The sequence below is a fragment of the Erythrolamprus reginae genome, chromosome 1, assembly GCF_031021105.1.
Source record: "Erythrolamprus reginae isolate rEryReg1 chromosome 1, rEryReg1.hap1, whole genome shotgun sequence".
In the NCBI taxonomy this organism is placed as follows: Eukaryota; Metazoa; Chordata; class Lepidosauria; order Squamata; family Dipsadidae; genus Erythrolamprus; species Erythrolamprus reginae.
In genome coordinates, this window is record NC_091950.1 from 354,890,464 (window position 1) to 354,915,405 (window position 24,942).

Sequence of the window (24,942 nt, forward strand, 5' to 3'; positions counted from 1 at the left end):
CTTGGAAGAAGCCGATTATCTAGGTCCCCAGCAGTCGGGTTTCAGGCCCGGATACAGCACGGAAACTGCTTTGGTCGCGTTGATGGATGATCTCTGGCGGGCCCGGGACAGGGGCTTGTCCTCTGTCCTGGTGCTTCTTGACCTCTCAGCGGCTTTCGATACCATCGACCATGGTATCCTTCTGCGCCGGCTGGAGGGGTTGGGAGTGGGAGGCACTGTTCTCCAGTGGTTCTCCTCCTACCTCTCCGGTCGGTCGCAGTCGGTGTTAGTGGGGGGTCAGAGGTCGACCTCTAGGTTTCTCCCTTGTGGGGTGCCTCAGGGGTCGGTCCTCTCCCCCCTGCTATTTAACATCTACATGAAACCGCTGGGTGAGATCATCCAAGGGCATGGGGTGAGGTATCATCAATATGCCGATGATACCCAGTTATACATCTCCACCCCATGTCCAGTCAACGAAGCAGCGGAAGTGATGTGCCGGTGCCTGGAGGCTGTTGGGGCCTGGATGGGTGTCAACAAACTCAAACTCAATCCAGACAAGACGGAGTGGCTGTGGGTCTTGCCTCCCAAGGACAATTCCATCTGTCCGTCCATCACCCTGGGGGGAGAAACATTGACCCCCTCAGAGAGGGTTCGCAACTTGGGCGTCCTCCTCGATCCACAGCTCACATTAGAGAAACATCTTTCAGCTGTGGCGAGGGGGGCGTTTGCCCAGGTTCGCCTGGTGCATCAGTTGCGACCCTATTTGGACCGGGAGTCACTGCTCACAGTCACTCATGCCCTTATCACCTCGAGGCTCGACTACTGTAACGCTCTCTACATGGGGCTACCTTTGAAAAGTGTTCGGAAACTTCAGATCGTGCAGAATGCAGCTGCGAGAGCAATCATGGGCTTTCCCAAATATGCCCATGTTACACCAACACTCCGCAGTCTGCATTGGTTGCCGATCAGTTTCCGGTCAGAATTCAAAGTGTTGGTTATGACCTATAAAGCCCTTCATGGCACCGGACCAGATTATCTCAGGAACCGCCTTCTGCCGCACGAATCCCAGCGGCCAGTTAGGTCCCACAGAGTGGGTCTTCTCCGGGTCCCGTCAACGAAACAATGCCACTTGGCGGGACCCAGGAGAAGAGCCTTCTCTGTGGCGGCCCCGGCCCTCTGGAACCAACTCCCCCCAGAGATTAGAATTGCCCCTACCCTCCTTGCCTTTCGTAAGCTACTCAAAACCCACCTCTGCCGCCAGGCATGGGGGAATTAAGACCTCTTCTCCCCCTAGGCTGATACAACTGTATGTATGGTATGTTTGTACGTATGTTGGTTTTATACATTAGGGGGTTTTAAGTTAGCTTTTAGTATTGGATTTTTACTGTATATTGTTTATGACTGTTGTTAGCCGCCCCGAGTTTTCGGAGAGGGGCGGCATATAAATCCAATAAATGAAATGAATGAAATGAAATGATACAGTCATAAGCACTTGAATTTGGGGAGGGGGGATATTTTTAAAATAAAAATTCATACTAATGAGGATAGTAAAATAGTTTTAATCATTTATTAATGTGAACATCCATTGGTCCAACCGTGCAGTAGATGAATTGTTTTTCCCTTCCATTGTACGTTCTGGCAAATGTTTCTTCGTCCATCCTTCACTGACCTCCTTAAATTACTTTCTGCAGGATCCAGTTGGCTTAATCACAATGGAGCCACCCCTGTTACCCTCAATCTGAGCAACCCTTGCAGAGCTTCTGTTGGGATGGCCTTAAGGAAACGAGTGAACAGGCCCTCATTGCCCAGCATTCCTGTTATCAGCCAAGAGAGCAATTTCCTGAGACACGCGTCAGGTGTGGCTTAACAATTCTGCTAGCTTCTTATATGTACCCCTTTGGCCTTTGTTATTATATGAATGGGAAAAGACTACATGGACTTCATTTATTTGGTTTTTTAGGAAAAAGTTATTTAAAAGGTGCTTGCACTATGCATTATAATGTTAGATGACTTCATGACATCAATTCTGTCTCTCGCAGGGTGAGAAAAGCCATTGTGAGAAGGTACACGTAGCCTGAGTTGCTGAGATATGATTGTTGCTTTGCTGCCAGAGAATGGCAACTCCATTTTTGAGTCTTAAGTGTTCTGGTTTCTGGTAGAAGTTTAGTAATTACAAATAACTCTCATTAAATGCATCATTTCATGAATAAAGCAACTCCGTTTATTTCTCTGCTCTCCTGTACTTCAACACATTCCAGACATCACTCGGTCCGTTATCTCTCTCTTAGCCGCATTTCTCACATTCCTTTTCCTGCTTCACTAGACAAGATTTATTTCCTAACTACATAGCTTTAAAAAAACCAGCAGCACTGACTAAATTTATGTATGGTATGCTAGTATGTATGATTGGTTTCTAAATTGGGGTTTTATAAATTAATTAAATATTAGATTTGTTACATTGTATCATTATTGCTGTGAGCCGCCCCAAGTCTGCGGAGAGGGGCGGCATACAAATCTGATAAATAAATAAATAAATAAATAAATAAATAAATAAATAAATAAATAAATAAATAAATAAATACAATACAATACAATACAATACAAAATACCTTGGCTTACTTTAGCGTGGCGAAAACACATCCATATTTCTTTTCAGCAATGTTGAAACTCCACCCTTCTTCTCCACTAGCCCCCTGACATGCCAAATACTTCACTACAATATTTAACCCATTCCTCTCCTTAATATCTTCTTCCAGACCTTTGCTCTCTACGTTTCTGAATCCTTCTGAATTTAGGGTTAATCCAGCGCACGTCTGATTCTCCCTCACTAGATCCTGAACTCATAGCCCCATCCTGTGGCTGGCCTCCCACCTGTTCTACTACCTATAACCCTGGGCCCCCCACTACTTCATAAACACTATCTGAATCCGAGTCCTCAATATCTTCATCATCCTCCAACTGATCAGGAGTATGTACAACATTAAGTGGTTTCTTTCACACCTTTTAAGCAATTAGGAAGGAAGGACCTGGAAGGAAAAGATGTGCATTTTCTGGCTCTGCTTCCAGAACCCAGCAAAACCATCATGTTTTCAGTAGGATGTGACTTGGGGATATATTGTTAATAACATTTGAGTGCAATTTTATGTTTACAGCTAATTCCCTGCCAGAAAATCTCCAACACTCTCCAGAATGGGAAGAGGACTCTGTAAATAGGGATGCCTTTGAAATAAGACCTTTGTCTCATCCAGAACACGAATTAATCGATGCTCTCAAGTGGCTCAGTAGCAATGATTGGTAAGGAAAGGAAGAACACTACTTTCTATGTTGCATGAAAGACTGTGATGTCAAGAGCCGGTACAGGAGCTACATTGTGCAGAAAGAATTGCAGATGGCCACCAAAATGTTAACTTTTTTGTGATGATGATGATGATGATGATGATGATGATGATGATGATAATAATAATAATAATAATAATAATAATAATAATAATAATAATAATTTATTAGATTTGTATGCCGCCCCTCTCCGAAGACTCGGGGCAATGGGAAAGTTGGGTAGGAACAGTAGTTGGTTTCGATTATTTTTGCTACTGGTTCACTATTGGGGCTTCTGAGCATGTGCAGAAGCTTCTGTGTATGCACATAACCATCTGGGCAGGCAGGCAGAGCCTCCCACTACCACTGCTAGTGGTTCACCCAATCCGGAGTGAACCGGTAGCAACCCACCACTGGGTAGGAAGTGTAATACAACCATGTATCATTTTTAAGAAAGAAATGTCTTCAAAAAGGGGGGCTATGGAAAAAGAACAATGGGGAAAGGTGGCAATTATTCTCAGACATGTGGGCTCTTCCAAACCACATAATTATAATGTTTGCGTGAGAATGCAATGGGGCCTGCCATCTTACACCCTATACCCAAGAAGAAAGGTAGCATGAGCAGATTTACTAGTTGTTTTCCCTCTGGGGGGAAAACAAGTTGGTTCTGAATGGCAGGAATTGATACCTCATTCCACCTTTATGATTTCCTTTCCATGGTGGTACTTTACAGTGGCTCCCCACTGCAAAGAATAAAGGCTTTCTTTGTTGGAGAGGAGCCACTCTGCTGCTCAGCCATTTCCAAAAATGAAGCCTCTTATGCAGAACTAGTAGATAATTCACCCTCTCTTATTCAGCTTAATTCACAGGGGATTTGTATGGTATATACACCATATACACGGACGATAAAATGTTTTCCCAACAGCAGTTCTAAAATCCACTGTGTATGAGAACTTCTGAGTCTTTACTTTTCTATAGTTCTACCAAGTTACTTTTGTGTCATATCTCATTTTCACACAGTCTTATCCAGTATGAGAAATGAGGTTTCTGCAATATGCCAGGTGAGACTAATGATTTCTCTTCTCTTTCTCTCTTTTCCCATCTTTTTGATAACTGCCTTTCAGGCACCTGAAGGAAAAAGGACTCTTCAACATCATATGCTTGGCTACCTGCCATTCAGAAGTTCTGCAGGGTAGACTTCATGATGTTTCCTTGGCAGCTACAAAGGAGGTGGGAAACAAATATTTAACATATGTCCCATCAATCTTCTCTGGTGGGTTACCTGATGCTTTCCAATCTGTTTCTATTTAGTCAGTTATGTCTCCAAGTAGCTTTTATACTTTTGTGCACCTGTGTGTCTGCCCAATCTGCTATTTACATGTATTTATACTAGAAAAAAGTTAATAAACTTTTTAGTATCTTCAGGGTGGGAATAAAATTGCAGGAAAATAAGGTGTACAAAGTAATCAAATGTGCTCATATCTGTATTTCTACAAAATGGTTTTGAAAAACATGCTTTAAGATAATGTATAATTTATTCTGATGAGCAGAAGGAGAGGGGAGAAAAAGGTGGAGAGAATGGAGCAGAATGAAGTGTGAAAGTCTATGGTTTCTAGCAGAGGACACCAGGCCCTGCCTCTACTATTGCAAAGTGACCAGGTGGAGCTCAGAGCAGGAGTGGGTTCCTCCTAGTTTGGACTGGTTCACCCAAAACAGAAGCAACCCGCTGGTGACATCACAATGATGTTACCCAATTGGATAGTTGGTTAGTTTTTTTGGAACGTTTTGGACTCTGTTAAAAACCACATGATATCAGAAGGCTTATGGGGCCTGAAATAACATCTAAGAATAATATGTTAATTGGAGATGGTGACAGTTTTGATTTTAATGTACTTTTTAAAAAAAAAATATGGGTGTTTTATTATCATTATTATTTTTTTGTAGAATTCATGTAAACTTTCCAAAATCCAATTGTTTTCAGCAGGACTAAAATGGCTGGCTGTACATGGTTCAGTAGGTTGGAAGTGCAGAGAAGCAAAACAGCTGTTTATCTGCTGTGCACATTTTTAGAATAGCTTCATATCCTGTGGCTCTCCTAATCAGGCGGAATGCTGAAAGTTGAATCCAAAGATATCTGAAGGGTTCTAGTTAAAGCAAGGCTACTTTAGGATAGGCTTTTGTGTCTGGATTGCATTTAGTTTTGCAACCTAGTGATTTTTTTTCCATTTCTTCCCAATCTGTGGGAACATTTTGGACTGTTCTGCACTCATTCTTATTAGTTTAGGATGGTGTAGGCAAAGTTGGCTCTTCTATGGCATGTGGACTTCAACTCCCAGAATTCCTGAGCTAGCATGATTGGCTCAGGAATTCTGGGAGTTGAAGTTAACAAGTCATAGAAGAGCTAACTTTGCCTACCCCTGGTTTAGGATAATGGATTCAATGATGTGCACTCTGATATAAATACAGTGATACTTCATTTTATGAACTTAATTCATTCCATGACCAGGTTCGTAAGATGAAAAGTTCGGAAGACGAAGCAATTTTCCTCATAGGAATTAAAGTAAAAGCAAATAATGCATGCAACCCTATCCCCCAAAACACCCCTTTTGCCTTGCGATGCTGGGAATCCCCGCCTCCAGACTTCTGTTGTCAGCTGAAGCACATGGATTCCCCTGAGGCTGCCCTTGCTGGGATTCAAAGCAGCACCGGCAAAAATGAAGGGATTCCCTTCATTTTTGCCGGTGCTGCTTTGAATTCTAGCGAGGGGAGCCTCAGGGGAATCCCCGCGCTTCGGCTGACAACGGAAGTCCAGAGGTGGGGTATCCCAGCGATGGCGGCTCGGGTTCGTAAGGTGAAAATAGTTTGGAAGAAGAGGCAAAAAAATCTTAAGCACTGGGTTTGTATCAAGAGGGGTTCGTATGAAGAGGGGTTTGTAAGCTGAGGTATCACTGTATATAGATTTACATTAGGACTATGCTGCATAAGATCTTTAATTCCAAACTCAAGTTACTGCTGGTCTAGAATCTAAAAATTATCTCTGTAACTTTTTTTCTCCAGCCCACTTGCTCCTCTCCTCTCTTCATATTCCTATGGTGACGGGAGTCTTTCAGATAGCCACGGTACACCAAATTGTGTTGCTTTACTATCTGGTTGATTCAGGGGAGGTGCTTATGAATAAAATGAGAGAGGCCTGTCTTGAAAAAGGTCTGTCTTGTCACAAACCATTTAGGATTTTAAGATGTAAAGTTGGTGCTTGCTTCTGTGAACATACACTGTATATAGTATTCAATTGTGCTTTGGACAGTAACTAAAAAAGGACTATCATTGTATTCTGCAGACTGAGATATGCTTGTTCACGTAGCTTACTTATGACAAATTTCCCAGGGCTTAGACAGCAAAATATAAGCTTAAGAAATATGCCTTACTGTGGAAGCATATATCTTTCATCAAGTCTAATGGAAACAAGTTTAGAAATGCAATGACAGGTATTTTTCTGCATTGAAACCATATGTTCTCTACAGAGTTATGACTTCTTCTGTGTAACATATTATATATGACATAGACACTGTGACAGTGTTATATAACAAATACATTCTATATGTAAAATAAAACGGGCAAATTATGTCAGAAAAGAGAGAATGAAATTCAACATTTTAGTTTTAGTACTTAGGAAAAACTAAGAATCAGTTTGGTGCAGTGGCTAACATACTAGGCTAGAAATTAGGTGACTGTGAGTTATAGTCCTGTATGAAGTCCAGCTGTATGAAGGCAGCTGGAGGGCCTTGATCCTGTTTGATGCTGTCCGTCAGCCTTAGGAAGGATGCAAAGGCAAACCTCTTCTGAAAACATTTCCAAGATAAGTGCAGTGAATTATCCAAACAGTTGCCAGGAGTCAACACTGACATGAAGGTACCAAAATAAAATGCAAGAATCTGAATGTCTGGGTCATTCATGATGATTATGAAGAACATAAAACAATACTTAGAAAAAGGGAAAGTATTTTGCTTAATACTTACTTGCATACATACATACATACATACATACATACATACATACATACGAAGAGGCAATAGCCATTGCAATCTCTGGAATGTTTAAAATTTATTTAAAACTATTAAAAATTACTTAGCTTTTGTCAGTCTTCTACTGACTTCATCAGAGTACAGTATTAAAATCTCCATTGAAGAAATGCTTGCTTTTATATAATGATTCCCAATATGCTCACTGCCCGCGTCATATGCCCACAACCTTTCTGATAAAAGCTAAGTAATTTTTAGTAGTTTTAAATAAATTTTAAACATTCCAGAGATCGCGATGGCTATTGCCTCTTCATTTATAACTATACCTAGAACTCGCATTTTTAGGACAATTCTTTATATATTTACAGTGGTACCTTTACTTATGAATGCCTCTACTGACAAACTTTTCGAGATATGAACCTGGTGTTTAAGATTTTTTTGCCTCTACTTCCGAACCCGAGTCGCCACCACTGGGATGCCCCACCTCTGGATTTCCATTGCCAGCCAAAGCACCTGTCCTTACGCTGCTGGGATTCACCTGAGCCTCCCCTCACTGGGAATCCCCACCTCCGGACTTCTGTTGCCACTCAAAGTGCCCATTTCTGCACTGCTGGGATTCCCCTGAGGCTCCTCTCACTGGGATTTCCTTTGTTTTTGCTGGTGCTGCTTTGATTCCCAGCAAGGAGAGGCTCAGGGAAATCCCAGCAGCGCAAGAATGGGCACTTCATCTGGCAACAGAAGTCCAGAGGTGGGGATTCCTGGTGAGGGGAGGCTTAGGTGAATCTCAGCAGTAAAAGAGTGGGTGCTTCGGCTGGCAACGGAAGTCCGGAGATACCGTAGGACTCCCTATATATATAAACATGTGGAAAAAAACCATGTGACACATACAGATAGAATTGTCGGCTATCAATAAAATTAACTGCCTTGGAAATGGCCCTGGGTTGGGCCAAGAGGCAAATAAGGAGCTATGATATTCCTTCAATACACCAGGGTGATTCGACACAAAAATATGTAACCCTTCCCTGGTGCAGAGCTGAAGGGATTGGATACTGTAGCCTAGAGGATAATTATCTGCCTTACAAGGCAAAGGTTGCAGGTTCAAGTCCCAGTGGGTATGGCTAGCTGATGAGGCCAAAATAAGGCCGAAATAGATCTATCCTAGTCTCCCTTAATTTTCAAATTCAGCAAAAAAACATGTGACATATATATATATTTATATATGTATAAAATGCGTGCAATATATATATATAAACCAAATGGCTTGTGCATAGTTCTGAATGATAATGGCAATTTTTTTTTGCTTAAAATCATAGCATGCTACAGTGATATGAAAATGATATGTCTTGGGCCATCATGATGCAAGGCCTGGTTTTTCATATTTACATCCCAATATTGCCAGAAATATTTAAATAATATAGTTTACAAATCAATGTTGTGATGCGAGTTTTATTGCTTGCCCCACTCCTGTCACCCTGGTAGAAGCTCATGCTTAGAGTGATATATGAACTCATTTATTATGTCTTAGTATTAAGACACTAATGAATTTGATTAAACATTGGCATCTCTCAGGACCTAGGGAGATGCCTTTTCTGTCTCAGCAGCTGCTGTTTGAATAGCATTTCCCCAGAGATCCATGTAGCTCCTACTCTAATGGTATTCAGAAAGTCATTAAAAACTTGAATTTCCTCTCAGATCTTACTATAGGATGGTAGTTTTTTCTTTGTTATTGTCATCCAGAGTAATTCAGAATTAGGCAGTCTCTAAATTAAATGAATTAATGAATTAATGTGAATGAATGAATGAATGAATGAAACTTTTGTATGCAGTCATAGAGTTCCAAGGCTTTCTGAAGGACAGGCTACTGTGCCTTAATTAAAGACGTCTTAATTTTTTCTATTCTGCCAATGGAATTTCTTTGATCATTAACATTTTACCGAGGAAAAAAGATATAATACCAAAATTGCATGACCAATCCAGTGCTTGCATTTTCCCAGAAATAAATACTGTTTGGCCTTCTTATAAAACTCATATTGGATGTTGGGAGCTAGCCAGTTTTTGCATTCCAGGGAGTTAATTTCCTGGAGCTGCTTACAGTGGACTTTCTGTTTACTGTACTTGACCGCTTAACAGAGAGCTTTTATTGCTCTCATTTTAAACCATTCTAATAAAAAGCAAGAGCTAAGCAAAGTCACCCGCCAACTCCACACTTATTCATTGTTTGAACAGCTGATAGGCTGCTATCAGCAGAGTTTTCAAAGGCCATTTTGCTTCCTCTCTAGACAAATATTGGGAAATCATGGGCAATAATTTTGGTCTCCCATTTTTCTCTAAAATTATAATAAACCCAAATTCTGTTCTGGAGTTTAAAAAGTGTTAGTCAAGATAAAGGCAAGGCAAGATTTAGCTGTCACGAGGAATATAGCAATAATGGTTTCCCATTTCTTCCATCAAGAAATACTGTAGACGTGGGAGCATATAATAGCTTTTTTGGGGCAAGTACAAATAATTCCCTTGGTACACGTTGTCATGGAACTTGGAAAATATATTGTAAAAATGTGTACAATAAATTTCTATATGTAGGAGTAATATGCAGTAATATGAGAAAAAGAACAGAATAGAATAGAATAGAATAGAATTCTTTATTGACCGAGTGTGATTGGACACACACAAGGATTTTGTCTTTGGTGCCTATGCTCTCAGTGTACATAAAAGAAAACATACTGTACATTTGTCAAGAAACATGAGGTACAACACTTAATGATTGTCATAGGGTTCAAATAAGCAACCAGGAAACAATATTAATATAAATTGTAATGATACAATCAACAAGTTACAGTCATACAGACATAAGTGGGAGGAGATGGGTGATAGGCCTATTAACGAGGAGTTAATAGTCCTGTGAGTTCTAGTTCTGTCTTATGCATGAAATCCAGCTAAGTGACCTTGGCTTAGTCACTCTTTCTCAGTCCAATTCACCTCACAGAATTCTCAGTCCAATTCACCTCACAGAATTGTTGTTATGAGGGCAATGGGAGGGGAAAAGTACTATGTATTTTTTGCTGCCTTGAGTTACTTATAAAGTAATAAAAGTGGGATAAAAATCTAATACTGTAAGTAAAGAAAATAAGAGATACTAGTTTTAGACATCTAATCCCTTAGGTATTTGGCATACTGCAAAATTTTGGAGACTTTATTTGGATAAGAAAATGGCCCTGTATTGATTCTCTGGGCTGTTGTTCTTTACAATTTGCAAGAGTATATGAGATCATGTGACTTTCTTTTATCAGGTTAGCAACTTACGATCTAAAGTATCTAGGTTTGCCATTGGGACACTTATGGAATTGTTCAGAGCTATGAAGAAGCACATGGATCAAGAGGTTGAGGAGATTTCTCGAGTCCTGCTTCAGAAGGTGGGCGATACTAGTGAATTCATCCAGAAAGCAGCTGACCAGTCCTTGGGGATCATGGCACAGAGTGTGACACCTTCGCGAGCAATGACAGCGCTCATGGCCAATGGAGTGACGTATGTACATTGCCTTTTCATCTGCAATCTCAATACTTGCTGGTTTATGGGCATGAGCAATAAGTGCTAACATTTAGAAAAAAGAAAAGTGTTGGAGGAGAGAATTCCATACCTCTGAATTAATAATTTGGGGAAATGTGTAATGCTAGCTGACTACAGCTCTTAGCATTCCTCACTATTGAACACAATGGAGGCAGCCATGGCGTGTTTTAGTTTGGCAGCACCTAGGGTACACAATTTTCCCTATCCCTGACAGAGGATGGCTAATTTTTTCTGTAGGAGCCTACAAGTGGAAATCAGAAATTTGATTTGGCATTGCAGCTCTTTGGACCTATGCTTGTTCCTTAAACTGTTTGCGCATGAAATAGAGTGGCAAAGAAAAACAGAAAGATCACTAAACAACCCTGTAAATTAAGCTGGAAATTGTGTTTGCCCATCATGGTAGAGTGTGACTCCTTCCTTTGCAAAGGAGAGTGTTTTTCCCATTCATACTCCAAGAAAAACATACCCTGTAGGATAAATGAAGGTGAGCTAAAATTGTTGCTATCAGTCTACACTTTGTCAAGTTTCTACTTTGGCATGGAGACAAAATGCACTCTTTGTCTGACAGTGATGATCATTTTGTTGCAGTCACCGAAACTCTCTCATTCGAAAATGTGCTGCTGGACATTTACTGACAGTCATGGAACAAATTGGGGCTGAGAAACTGCTTTCGGGCAACCGGGAGAGTACGGAGTTGTTAGTGCAGACCTTAGTGAAGGTGGCTCAGGACTGCCATCAAGACACAAGGTAACAGCAGGAAATCCCATTTCCTCAATGAAGATGGAACTTTGTTCTCTGGTGATCTGAAAAAGATTTCCCTTTCCTTCATTAGATGTTATGGCCGGAAGATGCTGAACATGCTTATGTGTCATTCAAAATTTGATGGGTATTTGAAACAAAATGCACCATCACGTGACCTGCAGGATGTCATGGCTGCAATTAAACAAAAAGTAAGTATGGAAGCCCTGGGATAACCTTGGTGTCAGGGTTCCAAGTAATAGATCCATTGCAAGCAAGAACTCTTGAGGCAGATAGATTCCTCAAAGAATAGCTTTATTGGAAATATCATATTGACACATATCTGGTGAAAACCAACTCTGGTGTGGGGCGGTGTCCCTTGGTTTTCACCTAATAAAAAGTTAAAGTTTTTCCTTCAACCCCAAACAATCAGCCACATGGTCTAATCAAGGCAACATCTGCTAGTTTGGTGACATCAATCCCCCTTCCTCCAGCCATGTGTGAAGACATCATTGGTTTCCAAGAGAAAGTATTTTATTTTGACTACACAACCCAGCTATCTTTTATCCTGTCTCCCTATCCCTCACTACAGTTCAGCTTCAGGGTTGACACTTGGAAATGCATAAATTAACAGGGGAATGAGAATATCTGATACTGTGCATGGGCACAATTGAGTATTTTTCAGAAATGACATCAAGTACTAATATACCAGCTGCATACACTTATAGCAGTAAAACCACTGTTTTCTTAACTCTGTTTTATACACCCCAGTTGGCAGAGTTCATACAACTCAATATCTCCCAAGCCACAATGGTTGGTTTTATATAACTTTCGTAGCTCAAATCAGCCAAATGATTTAACATGAAGTATAAACCAGCTGGTAAGGAAAGACGAGGCATGTTTAACTGACTAGAATGTTAAATTGGCTGCCGATCAGTTTCCGGTCACAATTCAAAGTGTTGGTCATGACCTTTAAAACCCTACATGGCTTTGGACCAGACTATCTCCGGAACCTCCTGCTACTGCACGAATCTCAGCGACCGATAAGGTCCCACAGAGTTGGCCTTCTCCAGGTCCCGTCGACTAAACAATGTCATTTAGCAGGCCCCAGGGGAAGAGCCTTCTCTGTGGCTGGCCTGGCCCTCTGGAACCAACTCCCCCCAGAGATTAGAATTGCCCCCACCCTCCCTGTCTTTTGTAAACTACTCAAGACTCATTTATACCGCCAGGCATGGGGGAGTTGAGATATTCCTTCCCCCATGGCCATTACAAGTTATGCATGGTATGTCTGTGTGTATGTTTGGTTTTATAACAAGGGTTTTTAGTTGTTTTATTATTGGATTGTCACATGCTGTTTTTATCATTGTTGTTAGCCGCCCCGAGTCTACGGAGAGGGGCGGCATACAAATCCAATAAATTATTATTATTATTAATTATTATTATTATTAAAATGACTGTGTGATTTTACCTATATAGGGGACGGAAGATTCAGCCTTCCAAGCTCCTTCTGCCAAAAGTTACCGAGGATCAAAGAATGGGAGTTTGACAATCTCACTGGACAGTCTGTCTTCAGGCAAAGGGTATGGTGGAGAGCATCATTTGCTTCTGAGATTAGGTGGCTTTTGGAAAGACACAGAGCATGTCACTGAGAGAGATGCTGTATTTTATTTATTTTTTTAAATCTCAAGTGCCCATTACAGTCTATCAATATGCATGTTAAGAGGCTAGAATCAAGGGAAAAGTTTGTTCCCGTTCCAGAGTCTTTCCTTTGCGGTTGTTTTAAGCACAATTCATTTGCTTGAGATGCTTGATGTTTCCCTCATGATGTCAATGTTCTGAGTAATGAACCCAACCAATTCAGCAACTCTGAGACGTTTAGCTTTCTCAAAGAACTGCTTTATTGGATATATCGTTTCATCTCAGTTGAAAAACAAACCAACCAGCTCTGGCTAGACTTCGGCATATAAATACAAACAAACAAACAAACAAACAAACAAACAAACAAACAAACAAACAAACAAACAAACTAATATTTCCCATGCTTTCAATATAATTAAAGATTAGCAGCTCCCTCCCTCCTTGTCACAGGTCACAAAGTCCAATAAGGTATTCTGGCATCTCCTTGCTAACTTCTTCCAGTCTCTGCTAGGATGACCTTGGTTAGGATGACCTTGGTTTCCACAAAATAGTAAGTTCTTGATATCTAGTCTGACATTCCAAAGCTCTCCCCTGCTCAATAGAATAGAATAGAATAGAATTTTATTGGCCAAGTGTGCTTGGACACAAAAAGGAATTTGTCTTGGTGCATATCTCCGTGTACATAAAGAAAAGATAAATTTGTCAAGAATTATAAGGTTCAATACAATGACAGTCTGGGTACATATAAGCAATCAAATCATATTAGGAACCAGTCAATATAAATGTAAGGATTCAAGCCACAAAGTTACAGTCATACAGTCATTTGTGGGAGTCATTTTTTTTAGCAAGTGATGGCATTTGGGAAAAATAACTGTTCTTGTGTGTAGTTGTTCTAGTGTGCAATGTTTTATAGTGTCATTTTGAGGGTAGGAATTGAAGCAGTTTGTGTCCAGGATGTGGAGGTGTCTGTTTCACAGCCCTCTTTTTGTCTCATGCAGTATAGATCCTCAATGGAAGTCAGATTATTAGTAATTGTTTTTTCTGCAGTTTTAATTATCCTCTGAAATCTTTGTCTTGTTGAATTGCAGAAGAGATGTAGATGACAGACTCAATAATTCCTCTGTAGAACTGTATCAGCAGCTCCTTGGGCAGTTTGAGCTTCCTGAGTTGGCGCAGAAAGAACATTCTTTGTTATGCTTTTTTTATGACATTTTGATGTTAGGTGACCATTTCAGATCTTGAGATATTGTAGAACCTAGAAATTTGAAACTCTCTACTATTGATACTGTGTTGTCTATTATTGTAAGAGGTGGAAGTTTGGGCAGATATCTCCTAAAGTCTACCACCATTTCTATATTTTTGAGTGTATTCAGTTCCAGATTGTTCCGGTCGCACCACAAGGTTCGTTGTTCAACCTCCCATCTGTATGCGGATTCATCATTGTCAAAGTGTTTCAAGCTGAGAAATGGAGAAAATGGCTGCCAATGGCCCAATCCATTTCAAAGTTGACACATAGTTTATGCCGCTGCTGAAAACCTTAATTTTAGATGAGATTTTTACTTGTGAAAACTTTATCTGTCCTCTAGAACAGTGTTTCCCAACCCTGGCAACCTGAAGATATTTGGACTTCAACTCCCAGAATTCCCCAGCCAGCATTCACTGACTGGGGAATTCTGGGAGTTGAAGTCCAAATATCTTCAAGTTGCCAAGGTTGGGAAACACTGCTCTAGAACAGAGATCTTCAAAGGTGACAACTTTAAGACTTAAGCATGGTTGGTCAAGGAAAACTGGGAGTTGATGTCCACAAGTTTGAAACATCCAAGTTTGGAGACCCCTGCCCTAGAACAGAGTTTCTGCATCCAGGCAGCACACCTTCAAGTAGCCTTTAGATATCAGTGAAGCGTTATTTGGCTGTGTTGTTGCCTTTTAATAAGCACCCGTACTATATACAGGGAGCGAATCCTCTTCTCTCTTTAGAATGCGTATAAGTTTTCTTCAAAGTCTGCCATACCAGAGAAGCAAATTGCCAGCTGGATTGACTATTTGTCTTCCCACTCTAACTGCAGAGATAGCTTGATGGCTTGGGGAGAATGTTTTGGAAATACACACGGCCTGCTTGCCCTTTGCTGCATAGCTCCACACCTGGTGGAAGCCATCTCTCTTGGCACAGAGTGAGTGACATCCTCTGGATGGCATTGCCTGGAGCATGAAATTACACATTTTAGCAATTAGCAGGACTACCAGCAATTATATAGCAGCAAGAATAAAGAAAAACAGGATGTGTTTTACAGAAAAAAAAGAAGGAAACTGCTCATTCATAACTGAGGAAGCATTTAGTAATTTCTTGTAGATTTTGCGTTGTTAATCATTTGAAATGATTTGCACAACCGAGAGCAGAGTCTCTATTCTCCAGATCTACTGTTCAAATTTACAAATTGTTCTTTTTGTCTGTGGACTCCTGTGCTTCTTACTCCCATTTCCTTTGTATAATTCATATTCTTATTGTTGTGGGCTGCATATGAGTTCTTTAGTCTCTTCTTGAAGGATAAAAGGATACTTCATCAAAGAGGTATATGAACAAAGGGACATATAATGGACAAAGAAGGGGAAGCTCTGTGTGGGGAAGTAGAACCCATTCAGTCAAAATAACTTCTTTCAGTAGCTTTTATATCTATTAAGTTTATCTGAAAACCTGGGCTGAGCATCTACAACAACTCTTGATACATTTTTTTTGTTTTGGAATGCTATTTTGGTCTTTAACAAAAAGAATAGCATGCCTGATCTTATATTGGGTCAACAGGACAACCAGATATGTTTGAAGGAGATGTATTCTTGCTCTTAATTGGTCACTGTGGTGAAGGGCCCTGTGGTGAGGGATAGTGTTGTGGTCTGCCAGCAGCCTGTGCAGCTGGTAGCTGATTCAGACAGTAAGGAGGCTGGTGTGATTTGCCAGGGGCCTGTGCAGTTGGAACCAGAATTGGACAATTAGGAGGATGGAGAAGGCTTGGTGCCAGAGGCTGGGATTCAGCTAGGGCAGTCAGAACCTCCAGAGGCTGCCATGAGTGAAGAAGAAGAGCTGCATGCGGAAAGCTGCCAAAAGGCAGGAATGGCTCCTGAGTAGAAAGACTACTCGGGAGTAAGGCTTGGGGATAATTGACCACTCCCATAGCTTATTTAAGTGAGAAAAACATCTTAGGAATTTGCAGGAAACAACTTTGTTCATTCCACATCTTTTCTTTGACTTCAAAACTCCTGTTTGACTCCTGGTTGAAAATCATGAAGTTTCCTGTAAATTGCTCCTGGGCATTTTGCCAACAACAGTAAGATTGTATGGATTATTTGCTGTTATCAGAAAGACTCTTTGTCAGACTTGTGTTCTTTTTGCTTGGACTATTTCCGACTTTTAAGAAGGTTAATTAACAGCTGTTGCACTGAAAATACTGATTTATACTTTTGTTGACTTGAGAACAACTGCTAAGAAAAATAATTAGTAATTGTTACTATTAAAACAAGATTTGTTCGCATGCTGTTTGTGCTGTGTTCCTTTGTCCGGTAGCTGGGTTAGAACAATTTAGCTGTTGCAGCATGTTTCCCTCTGCAAGGCATAAATCAGATTTGATCCTCTTAAATCCAGTATGCACATTGAAAATCATACAAAATCTGTACCAAAGGTGCTGTTTTATCAGCTTTAGTTGATAAACCAATTTTGTCCCTATCTGGGGAAGAAAGATGTGCATAAGTTACATAATTATATCAAAATGTGGGGCATTTTGGAAATTGCATTTAGCCATGAATATGGTGGGGAAGCTGAAGCTTCTTAAAAATCAAACCTATATTGAAATACCTACCCTTCATGTCAATTTATTTCCAAGACTAATTACAATTCATCATTTGCTGTAGAAAAACTTACACATTTTAAGTTCATAAAACTATAGCACTACCTGCTTCTCTATAATCTGCCCCATATCCTCAGGACCTTTGCAGATCCCATTAGAGATCTGTCAAACATCAACAATTGTCTGGGAGAGGAGGCTTTTAACAAGATACTTTGGCCTATTTAAGAGTGTTCAAAAGTTTTTTTAAAAATGTTATCAATTGTACTGTACTGTTTTTAATTGCATGTGTTTTTGCAACATATAATTAGTTAGGCTGATATTTTATATGCTCTTATATGCTATTTAGAATCAATGAGAAATGGGTGGCCATGCATTTGTAAACTCAAGGAAATAAATCAAAAGAATCCCATCTCCAGCTTTGTCTAATTTCCTGTACTACTCTGAAGTTGATTCAGAGTTGTCCATCTTGCATCTGGAATGACTCATGAAGGTTAAGTGAACATTGTTTAACATAGAATAGAATATAATATAATAGAATATAATAGAATATAATAGAATAGAATAGAATAGAATAGAATAGAATTCCTTATTGGCCAAGTGTGATTGGACACACAAGGAATTTGTCTTTGGTGAATATGCTCTCAGTGTACATAAAAGAAAAAGATACTTTTGTCAAGAATCATGTGGTAAAACACTTAATGATTGAATGAACACTTAATATTAATAAAAGTCTTAGGATACAAGCAACAAGTTACAGTCATAAAATCCTAAGCAGGAAGAAAAGGATGATAAGAATGATGAGAAAAAACTAGTAGAATAGAAATGCAGACTTAGTAAAAAGTCTGATAGTGTTGAGGGCATTATTTGTTTAGTAGAGTGATGGCATTCGGGGAAAAACTGTTCTTGTGTGTAGTTGTCTTGGTGTGCAGTGCTCTGTAGCGACGTTTTGAGGGTAGGAGGTACACAATATATATGGCATACTGCAAAAATATTTGGCATACTGCTTCCTTTCGGGTCTTTATAAAATTATTTACTGTATTACAATACGGCTGGCAAATATGGTGAAACGCTTTTCACTTTTCAACTCCAGGTCTACCTCAGATGTTCTTAATTTTTCGCAACCTGCAGCTCGTTGCTCTTCACTTCGCAGCATAGAAGTAACGGAAAAGCTGAAGGAACTGAACAAATTGCTTGTGGCCAAGGAATTTCAGATACGAATAGATGGAATAGCCTTACTAATGGAGCATTGCAAGAAGAACCCACACTTTGTCTCTTCAAATATTGTGCAGGTATCCATTATCAATACCAATATCCTTAATTTAAACATAAATATTTATTAAAGTTGCAAGTACCATTCTAACAACCAGCCAGATTAATTAATTTTACTCTTTTAAAAAAACGTTTCCCCAATTTACTATTTTTATTAAGAATTATTTATAATAGTTGGGGCACAGGGGTTCTCCTCTGCTTTATCTTGTTAACTGTTAGCAAGTTACAGGGTATATGGATTCTCCTTGCTCTGCTTTATCTTGTTAACAACCCAGTTCTGGCTTATTTTGTTAACTGTTAAAACATCAGGAGTCGAAACAGCTCTGCATTCATCTCATTGAGAGACTGATATTATTAGTCCCTCAATTTAAAACTGCTTCCCATATGAACATTAACATATTTCCTTTACTTCTTGTTTCCCGCCTTGAAAATATACAACTTAGAAATGGAGCTTTCTTAATTTAAGATTTCAGATTTAATTGGATTTGTATGCCGCCCCTCTCTGAGGACTTGGGGCAGCTCACACACAGCATGTACAGAAAAAAACAGGAAACAGTAAGAACAATCCAATTAATAGTACATTAAAAACAATCTTTAAAATTCTAGTTAAAAAACTATCAATACCATTCATTCAACAATCATCCTCAAAACATTCATTGGTCAGGGGAGAAGATCTGAGGAACCCCAGGCTTGGCGGCAAAGATGAGTTTTCAAACTCTTTCAGAAGGCGAGGAGGGTGGGGGCAGTACGAATATCCGGGGGGAATTGGAAGTGCTGGTGGTTTGGGGTCATTGTGACACTGCAAATGACTGAGTGTCCAAAATCAGTCACATGACTGAGAGGGGCAGGGGGAATCACAGTTGGAATTAACAGAATAACTGAGTTGGAAGAAAGCTTGGAGGCCATCCAGTCCAACCCCCTGCTTGGGCAGGAGACCCTAATTCATTTCCGAATTCTGGATCTGACCGTAAGTCCCCTTTTTCAGGTGGGTTCATAACTTCAACTGGTCACAGAATTACTAGTTGAAAATCAAGGACTATCGGAAGGATCACTCACTTATACCATATTATACCATATAATAGGGGTACCAAACTTGCATCATCACAGTGTGGTCATGTGACATATTGTGACTCTTTCCCCCTTTGCTAAACATCTAAATCGCAGGTTGTGAGTTTGATACACCTGTCATATAACATCCTTAATGAATGAGTTCTTCTACTTCTACTCTTACAGTTCTACTCTTACAGTTGTAATCATATGCTAAATGTGGGCCTTGATGAATGAATTGGAAGATGGTTAGACTTGTTCCAAATGACCTCTATTAACACTTGATAATTGGGGTAAATGCAAGAGATATTTGACTGGCAGAATAGATTAAAGCAAAATTTTCATGTACTGGCTCATAACATGTTGAAAGAATCACCAAATTTCTATGTATGATATTTATAGTAGAATTTATTTGCTTATTTTCTTAATGTTAACAGATTTTTGATACTTTTACACCAAGGCTTCAGGATTCCAACAAGAAGGTGAACCAGTATGCATTAGAATCAGTTGCCTCCATGATTCCAGTGCTTAAAAATGGCTTTAATCCAGTCTTGTTCTCTGTGGTGACTATAGTGATGGACAACTTAAACTCAAAGAATTCTGGGATTTACAGTGCGGCAGTAAAGGTTCTGGACACAATGATTACCGACTTAGGTAATGGTTGTCTACTTGCAAGATATGTGTATTTTTGTGTTTGCTGTTATATCTTTCAGCCCAACAGAGAAAGAGACTTACAAAATTTTAAAGAAGGCAGACTATGAATGTGCTAACTTAATGCAGAGTTTGGGGGCATACTTCTTTTGAGTTACAAATTACATCCAAAACAATGAACAGAAGCTCTCTTTACCTCCCCCTGGAGCTTCTTTGGTGTTATGCTGGGCTTCACGTTACATCAGAAATGTAAATTCAAACACACATGTTGTTATAAAGTAAATAGAAACACAGTTTATCCAAAATAAAGCTGTGCACATGCACTTTAAACTGAGCAGATTAGCTCACACAGAGATAACAGTCCTTGAAAGCTGTGAGAGACAAAAAACAAACAGAGCAGATAAGAGCAGCTGTGAGCAGCCAAGCCTCTTCGAGCGAGGCCACAAGATTTACTTAGCTGTAAAATCCCCAAAAGTCTGTGAAAGTACAGGAACAAAGCAAACATGACGTATCCTTCTCCAAATGGATAAACTCCCACATGTGCTCTCTGCAACCCTGGTAATTTATCAGCAACCCCATTAGCCTAATTGCCTCAGCCACAGGTGTTTCCCTTATCTCCGACGATACCTGCGCAGTTGGTCCCTTCTAGCCATGAGCCTGTGCATTCTAGCATCTATCCACTGATCCTCCTCCTCCGAGTCCGATGACCCACTAATGGGGTCATTAACTAATGGGCTGGCTGCATCTATCTCTCTATCTGATTTTTCTTCTCCCCCAGCGTCTGATCTTGGCAAGGAATCCTCACTGTCCGAAGTTGATGGCAGTAAGATAAGTCTCTCGGAACCTGAGGACTCTCCTAAGCCAACATCCAAATTCCTGTTGCAGGAGCTGGCCCAGAGCCAACCACAAAACCTGGAGGCCATTGTGGGCGCACACGTACCCATTGGTCGTACATATGAGTGTGTCCGTCAATGTGATATTTGGCTTCTGCACATGTGCAGCAGCCAAATCTCACGTGAGGATATACGTAAGAGCAAGATTTTAGTTATGGTTGCCAATATTTTTGCTTCCGCACACGCGCAGAAGCAAAAAAATTGGCAAAAATAGCCAAAATCTCGTTCACGCGTGCGTCCTCATGTGAGATTTGCATGCACAGAAGCCAAATCTCATGCAGCTGTGCACACATTCTGGATTGTCCTACTGGAGCCACACACCTGGGCGCACTGGCTGCTGCCCGCCACTGATCAAAGACTCCCAAACTATAGATCTCATATATTTACTTTCACATATAAGTTTAGAAAATGTGATTTAGAGCAAATCTCACCCCACAGTTCTAGTTAGCAGTGGTAGAATAGCTTGATTATACTCTCTCTCTCCCTCCCTCCCTCCCTCCCTCTCTCTCTCTCTCTCTCAGTATCTTCAAATCAGTGTTGACTCTTGATGACTGCCTGGATAGGTGCCTTCAAATTTTTTGATGATGTTCTTCAGAGTTAATTTGCCATTGTCAGGGGTTGAGAGAGAGTAACTGGCTCAAAGATACTCAGCTGGCTTCACGCTAAAGGCAGAACTAGAACTCAAGAGTCTTTCATTTTTTAGCCTGTAACCTTAACTATTAAACTTCAGTTTGCTGGATATAAAATAAACTCATCTTAGGTTCTATAAAACTGCCATCTTTTACTTCCTGCAGGTTCAAATCCTGCTAAGGGTATGGCTAGCTGAAGAGGGTAGAATAAGCTCGAAATAGATCTATACTACTCTCCCTTCCTTTTCACTTATCAGCAAAAAATATGTTACTTATATATATATACACACACACACACAAACATACACACACAAATTAAGTTTAGTAAGTTTGAACCCTGCTTTGCTTTTTCATTGCTTACTATAAGATATGAAGACAGGTTTTTTGGGGGGGTTAAGGTTCATGTGTTGTGCAATTCTACAAATTTCAGAGACAATGTTATGTGTGTTGTGTGACTATAGCCCATGAGTTATTTTGTTCTTGATTTGAGGACAATCTCCCAAATAAGCTTCTTTTGTGCTGGCTTTATAGAAGCCCTAACTTATGAGCTTCATCAGCTCATTCTCCTATCTCTAATCCATAAATATCTCCAGTGTGTACTCTTCTTATTCAAAGAAATTTATAGTTTACTGAGCTCATTTCTGAAGAACAAACAAGCATAAATCCATGTCTTAATGACGGCTTCTTTCAAACATTGTTCTCCAAAGGCAGGAATTGCAATTGCCAATAACTACAAAACCAAGGACTGCTGTAAATTTCATACCACATAGATTTATATCAATATGAAAATACTATACTGGATGAATAGGCCAGACATATTATAGGATTTCATGAATCACGACTGACGTTAGTACTAACATACAGATGTCCTAGTAGATTTACTTATATCCAAACCATGTCATATTTCTGCATATATTGAGAAACACGACCACTGAATTTAGAATCAGACATTAATTTTACTGTGTTGTAATTCTGAGGTATAGATAATGTGAGCCATTATACGAGGGTCGCCCAGAACGTAATGCACCACATTTTTTCCCCTTCAACAATTATTTATTGAACACAATGAAACTTACACACAAGAAAGAATGATGTTTCTTCTACACTCCCTATTTTTCCATGTAATCTCCATCCCATTCCATGGTCTTCCTCCAGCGAGTCACAAGGGCATGTATGCCCTGTCAGTACCACTCCTTGTTCTGGTCACGAAGCCTTAGAGCTCTGCTGAACCCTAATGGCCTCACCCTCTGTGCCCAGTGACTAACCATACTTCTATCAACTGCAGATTATCCATAAACTGTACACAAATGTTTGTTAATGTTCCAACAGTTTCTTTCTCCGCAGTGAGAAATTCAATGACGACATGCTGCTTGTAATGTACATCATTTACAGACTCCATTTCAAAACAGTGCTGCAGCTACGCTATCTGTCTGAAGAAATGCAAAATTTACACACACACTCCTGACAATTCACATAATGTATGTCTGAAGTTTCACATTGGTACCATTACTGTAGGCTGAGAAAAAAAATGTGGTGCATTATTTTCTGGGCAACCTTCATAGAACTACAGCTCCCAGTTTTTTAGCAGTGGTGGCAAATGTTTTTGGCACAGAATGCCCAAACTGGAATGCATATGCATCAATGGCGATTTGCTGCAGGTTTGGACAGTTTGGCTGAACTGGTGGCGGGAACTTGCCCCCACTCACCAAATTGGCAGTGATGGCTGGCTGACCAGGCACCCAAATTGGTCTTCCAGTCACTGCTCCACAAAAGTGGCTAGCAAAGAAAGCTTCTGTGCATGCGCAGAGAGTCATTTCCCACATTTCTGATATGATGCGAACCGGTAGGAAAGGTAAATGGAACCATCCCTGATGTGCAGGTGTATGCATATACACATGCAGGAGCACCGGAAACCCAAAGACCAGCTGGCTGGCATACACATGCTTGGTTTTGGGGCATTTTTCAAGCTGTTTCCCAGGCCATTTCTGGGCCATTTTCAGACCATTTTCCAGATCATTTTCTGAGCTGTTTTCAGGATGATATTCAAGATGTTTTCCAGGCTGTTTTCAGGCTACTTTAGGGCTGTTTTTCAGGTCATTTTCTACCCCAAGACAGCTGAAAATGCCTCCCCATACAATTGGAAAATGGTCCAAAAAGCGCCTGGGAAATGGCTCAAAAATGCTCTGAAAATCCCCCCAAAATGGGCCAAAATGCCCTGGAAAATGTCCTGAAAAAACAGCCCAGATTTTTAACCATTTTCAGGTTGTTTTCCAGTGCTTCGGCACCAGTGAATGGCTGCTGCCAGGACCGGTGTGTGTGTGTGTGCTATCTGGGTAGTTGAAATGGAGGACACACACGACCATGAGATTTTGGCATTTTCCACTGGTTGCATACCGGGTGCATGCGCCTGAGCCCCACCCATGCAACCGCGACTGCCGTCCGCCCATCTATGCCTGCCACCCAGAGGCGTGCCGGCATACAAATGTAAGTGAGGCCCTTCACTGTCCGACACCCACAAAAATCAGCTGACCAGAAGAATAGCTGGCGACGGCATGCATACTTATAGAGACAGCTCTGCGTGCCATAGATTCACCACCATGGTTCTATAGGAGAAACAGACAATGCTGGGAGAAGCTATTAATTGTAGTTCAGCAAGATGTGCACAGGTTGCCTATACTTGAGTAGAGACTTCAGCATGAATTCTCCTTTTATCTAAACCCTTTGCTTCTTTTACACTGGACCCCAGTGGACTGCTTCTGAGAAAAATAACCCCAATACTGGAATTACGTTTAAAAATGTCTACCGATACTTCTATGGATCAGGATAATTGACAGTCTGGAAATTATCATTCTTTGTATTAATTTTGGGTTTGGAATAACATTCTTTTCCTTCCTTGACTGTACTGGGAATCACTTACCTTATCGATGGATGCTTTAGGAGCTTCCACCACAAGAGGACAGTATGTGTATACAATTCTTTGTCTTGCAGGGAATGTATGATTGTCATTTATAAGTATGGGGCTCATATGACCTTGGAAATTACAGGTTCTAGATGTTACTGGACTGTTTTTTGGATTTGAAAAATATAATGAGCTCTTAGCTTTTTGAGTTTTTGAGTTTTAATAAAATTCTTAAATATAACTGGCTTCATAAATGTGGTTAACTGATTGCAATATCATGATTTGGATATTTTCTAAGATACCTTTTCCTTCCTGGTTTTGATTTTCATTACTTTATATATTTATTTCCTTTCTTGGTACTATTTTCGGTGCAGTGACATATAAAGCATACCTTCCTTACACTGATTTTATGAAAAGTCTGTTTGAATCAGAATATCAGATGGAGATTAAAATAAACTCTCCCA

General features: G+C 40.2%; 1 protein-coding gene across 2 annotated transcripts in view; it reads left to right on the forward strand.

The window, feature by feature from the left end:
- Positions 1 to 24,942, forward strand: part of TOGARAM2 (TOG array regulator of axonemal microtubules 2) — a 61,874-nt gene that overhangs the window by 26,627 nt on the left and 10,305 nt on the right. Inside the window, exons 7-16 of one of the 2 annotated variants that reach the window (XM_070734298.1) lie at positions 1,671 to 1,835; positions 3,132 to 3,273; positions 4,419 to 4,524; positions 10,601 to 10,836; positions 11,467 to 11,625; positions 11,711 to 11,828; positions 13,093 to 13,196; positions 18,181 to 18,379; positions 19,844 to 19,888; positions 19,980 to 20,040. In XM_070734298.1, coding sequence (XP_070590399.1) covers positions 1,671 to 1,835; positions 3,132 to 3,273; positions 4,419 to 4,524; positions 10,601 to 10,836; positions 11,467 to 11,625; positions 11,711 to 11,828; positions 13,093 to 13,196; positions 18,181 to 18,379; positions 19,844 to 19,888; positions 19,980 to 19,982 — 1,277 coding nt within the window. In that variant the 3' untranslated portion in view covers positions 19,983 to 20,040. Of the gene's footprint in view, positions 1 to 1,670; positions 1,836 to 3,131; positions 3,274 to 4,418; positions 4,525 to 10,600; positions 10,837 to 11,466; positions 11,626 to 11,710; positions 11,829 to 13,092; positions 13,197 to 18,180; positions 18,380 to 19,843; positions 20,061 to 24,942 lie in introns of those variants that run through there. The other variant, XM_070734297.1, reaches the window with a different exon arrangement.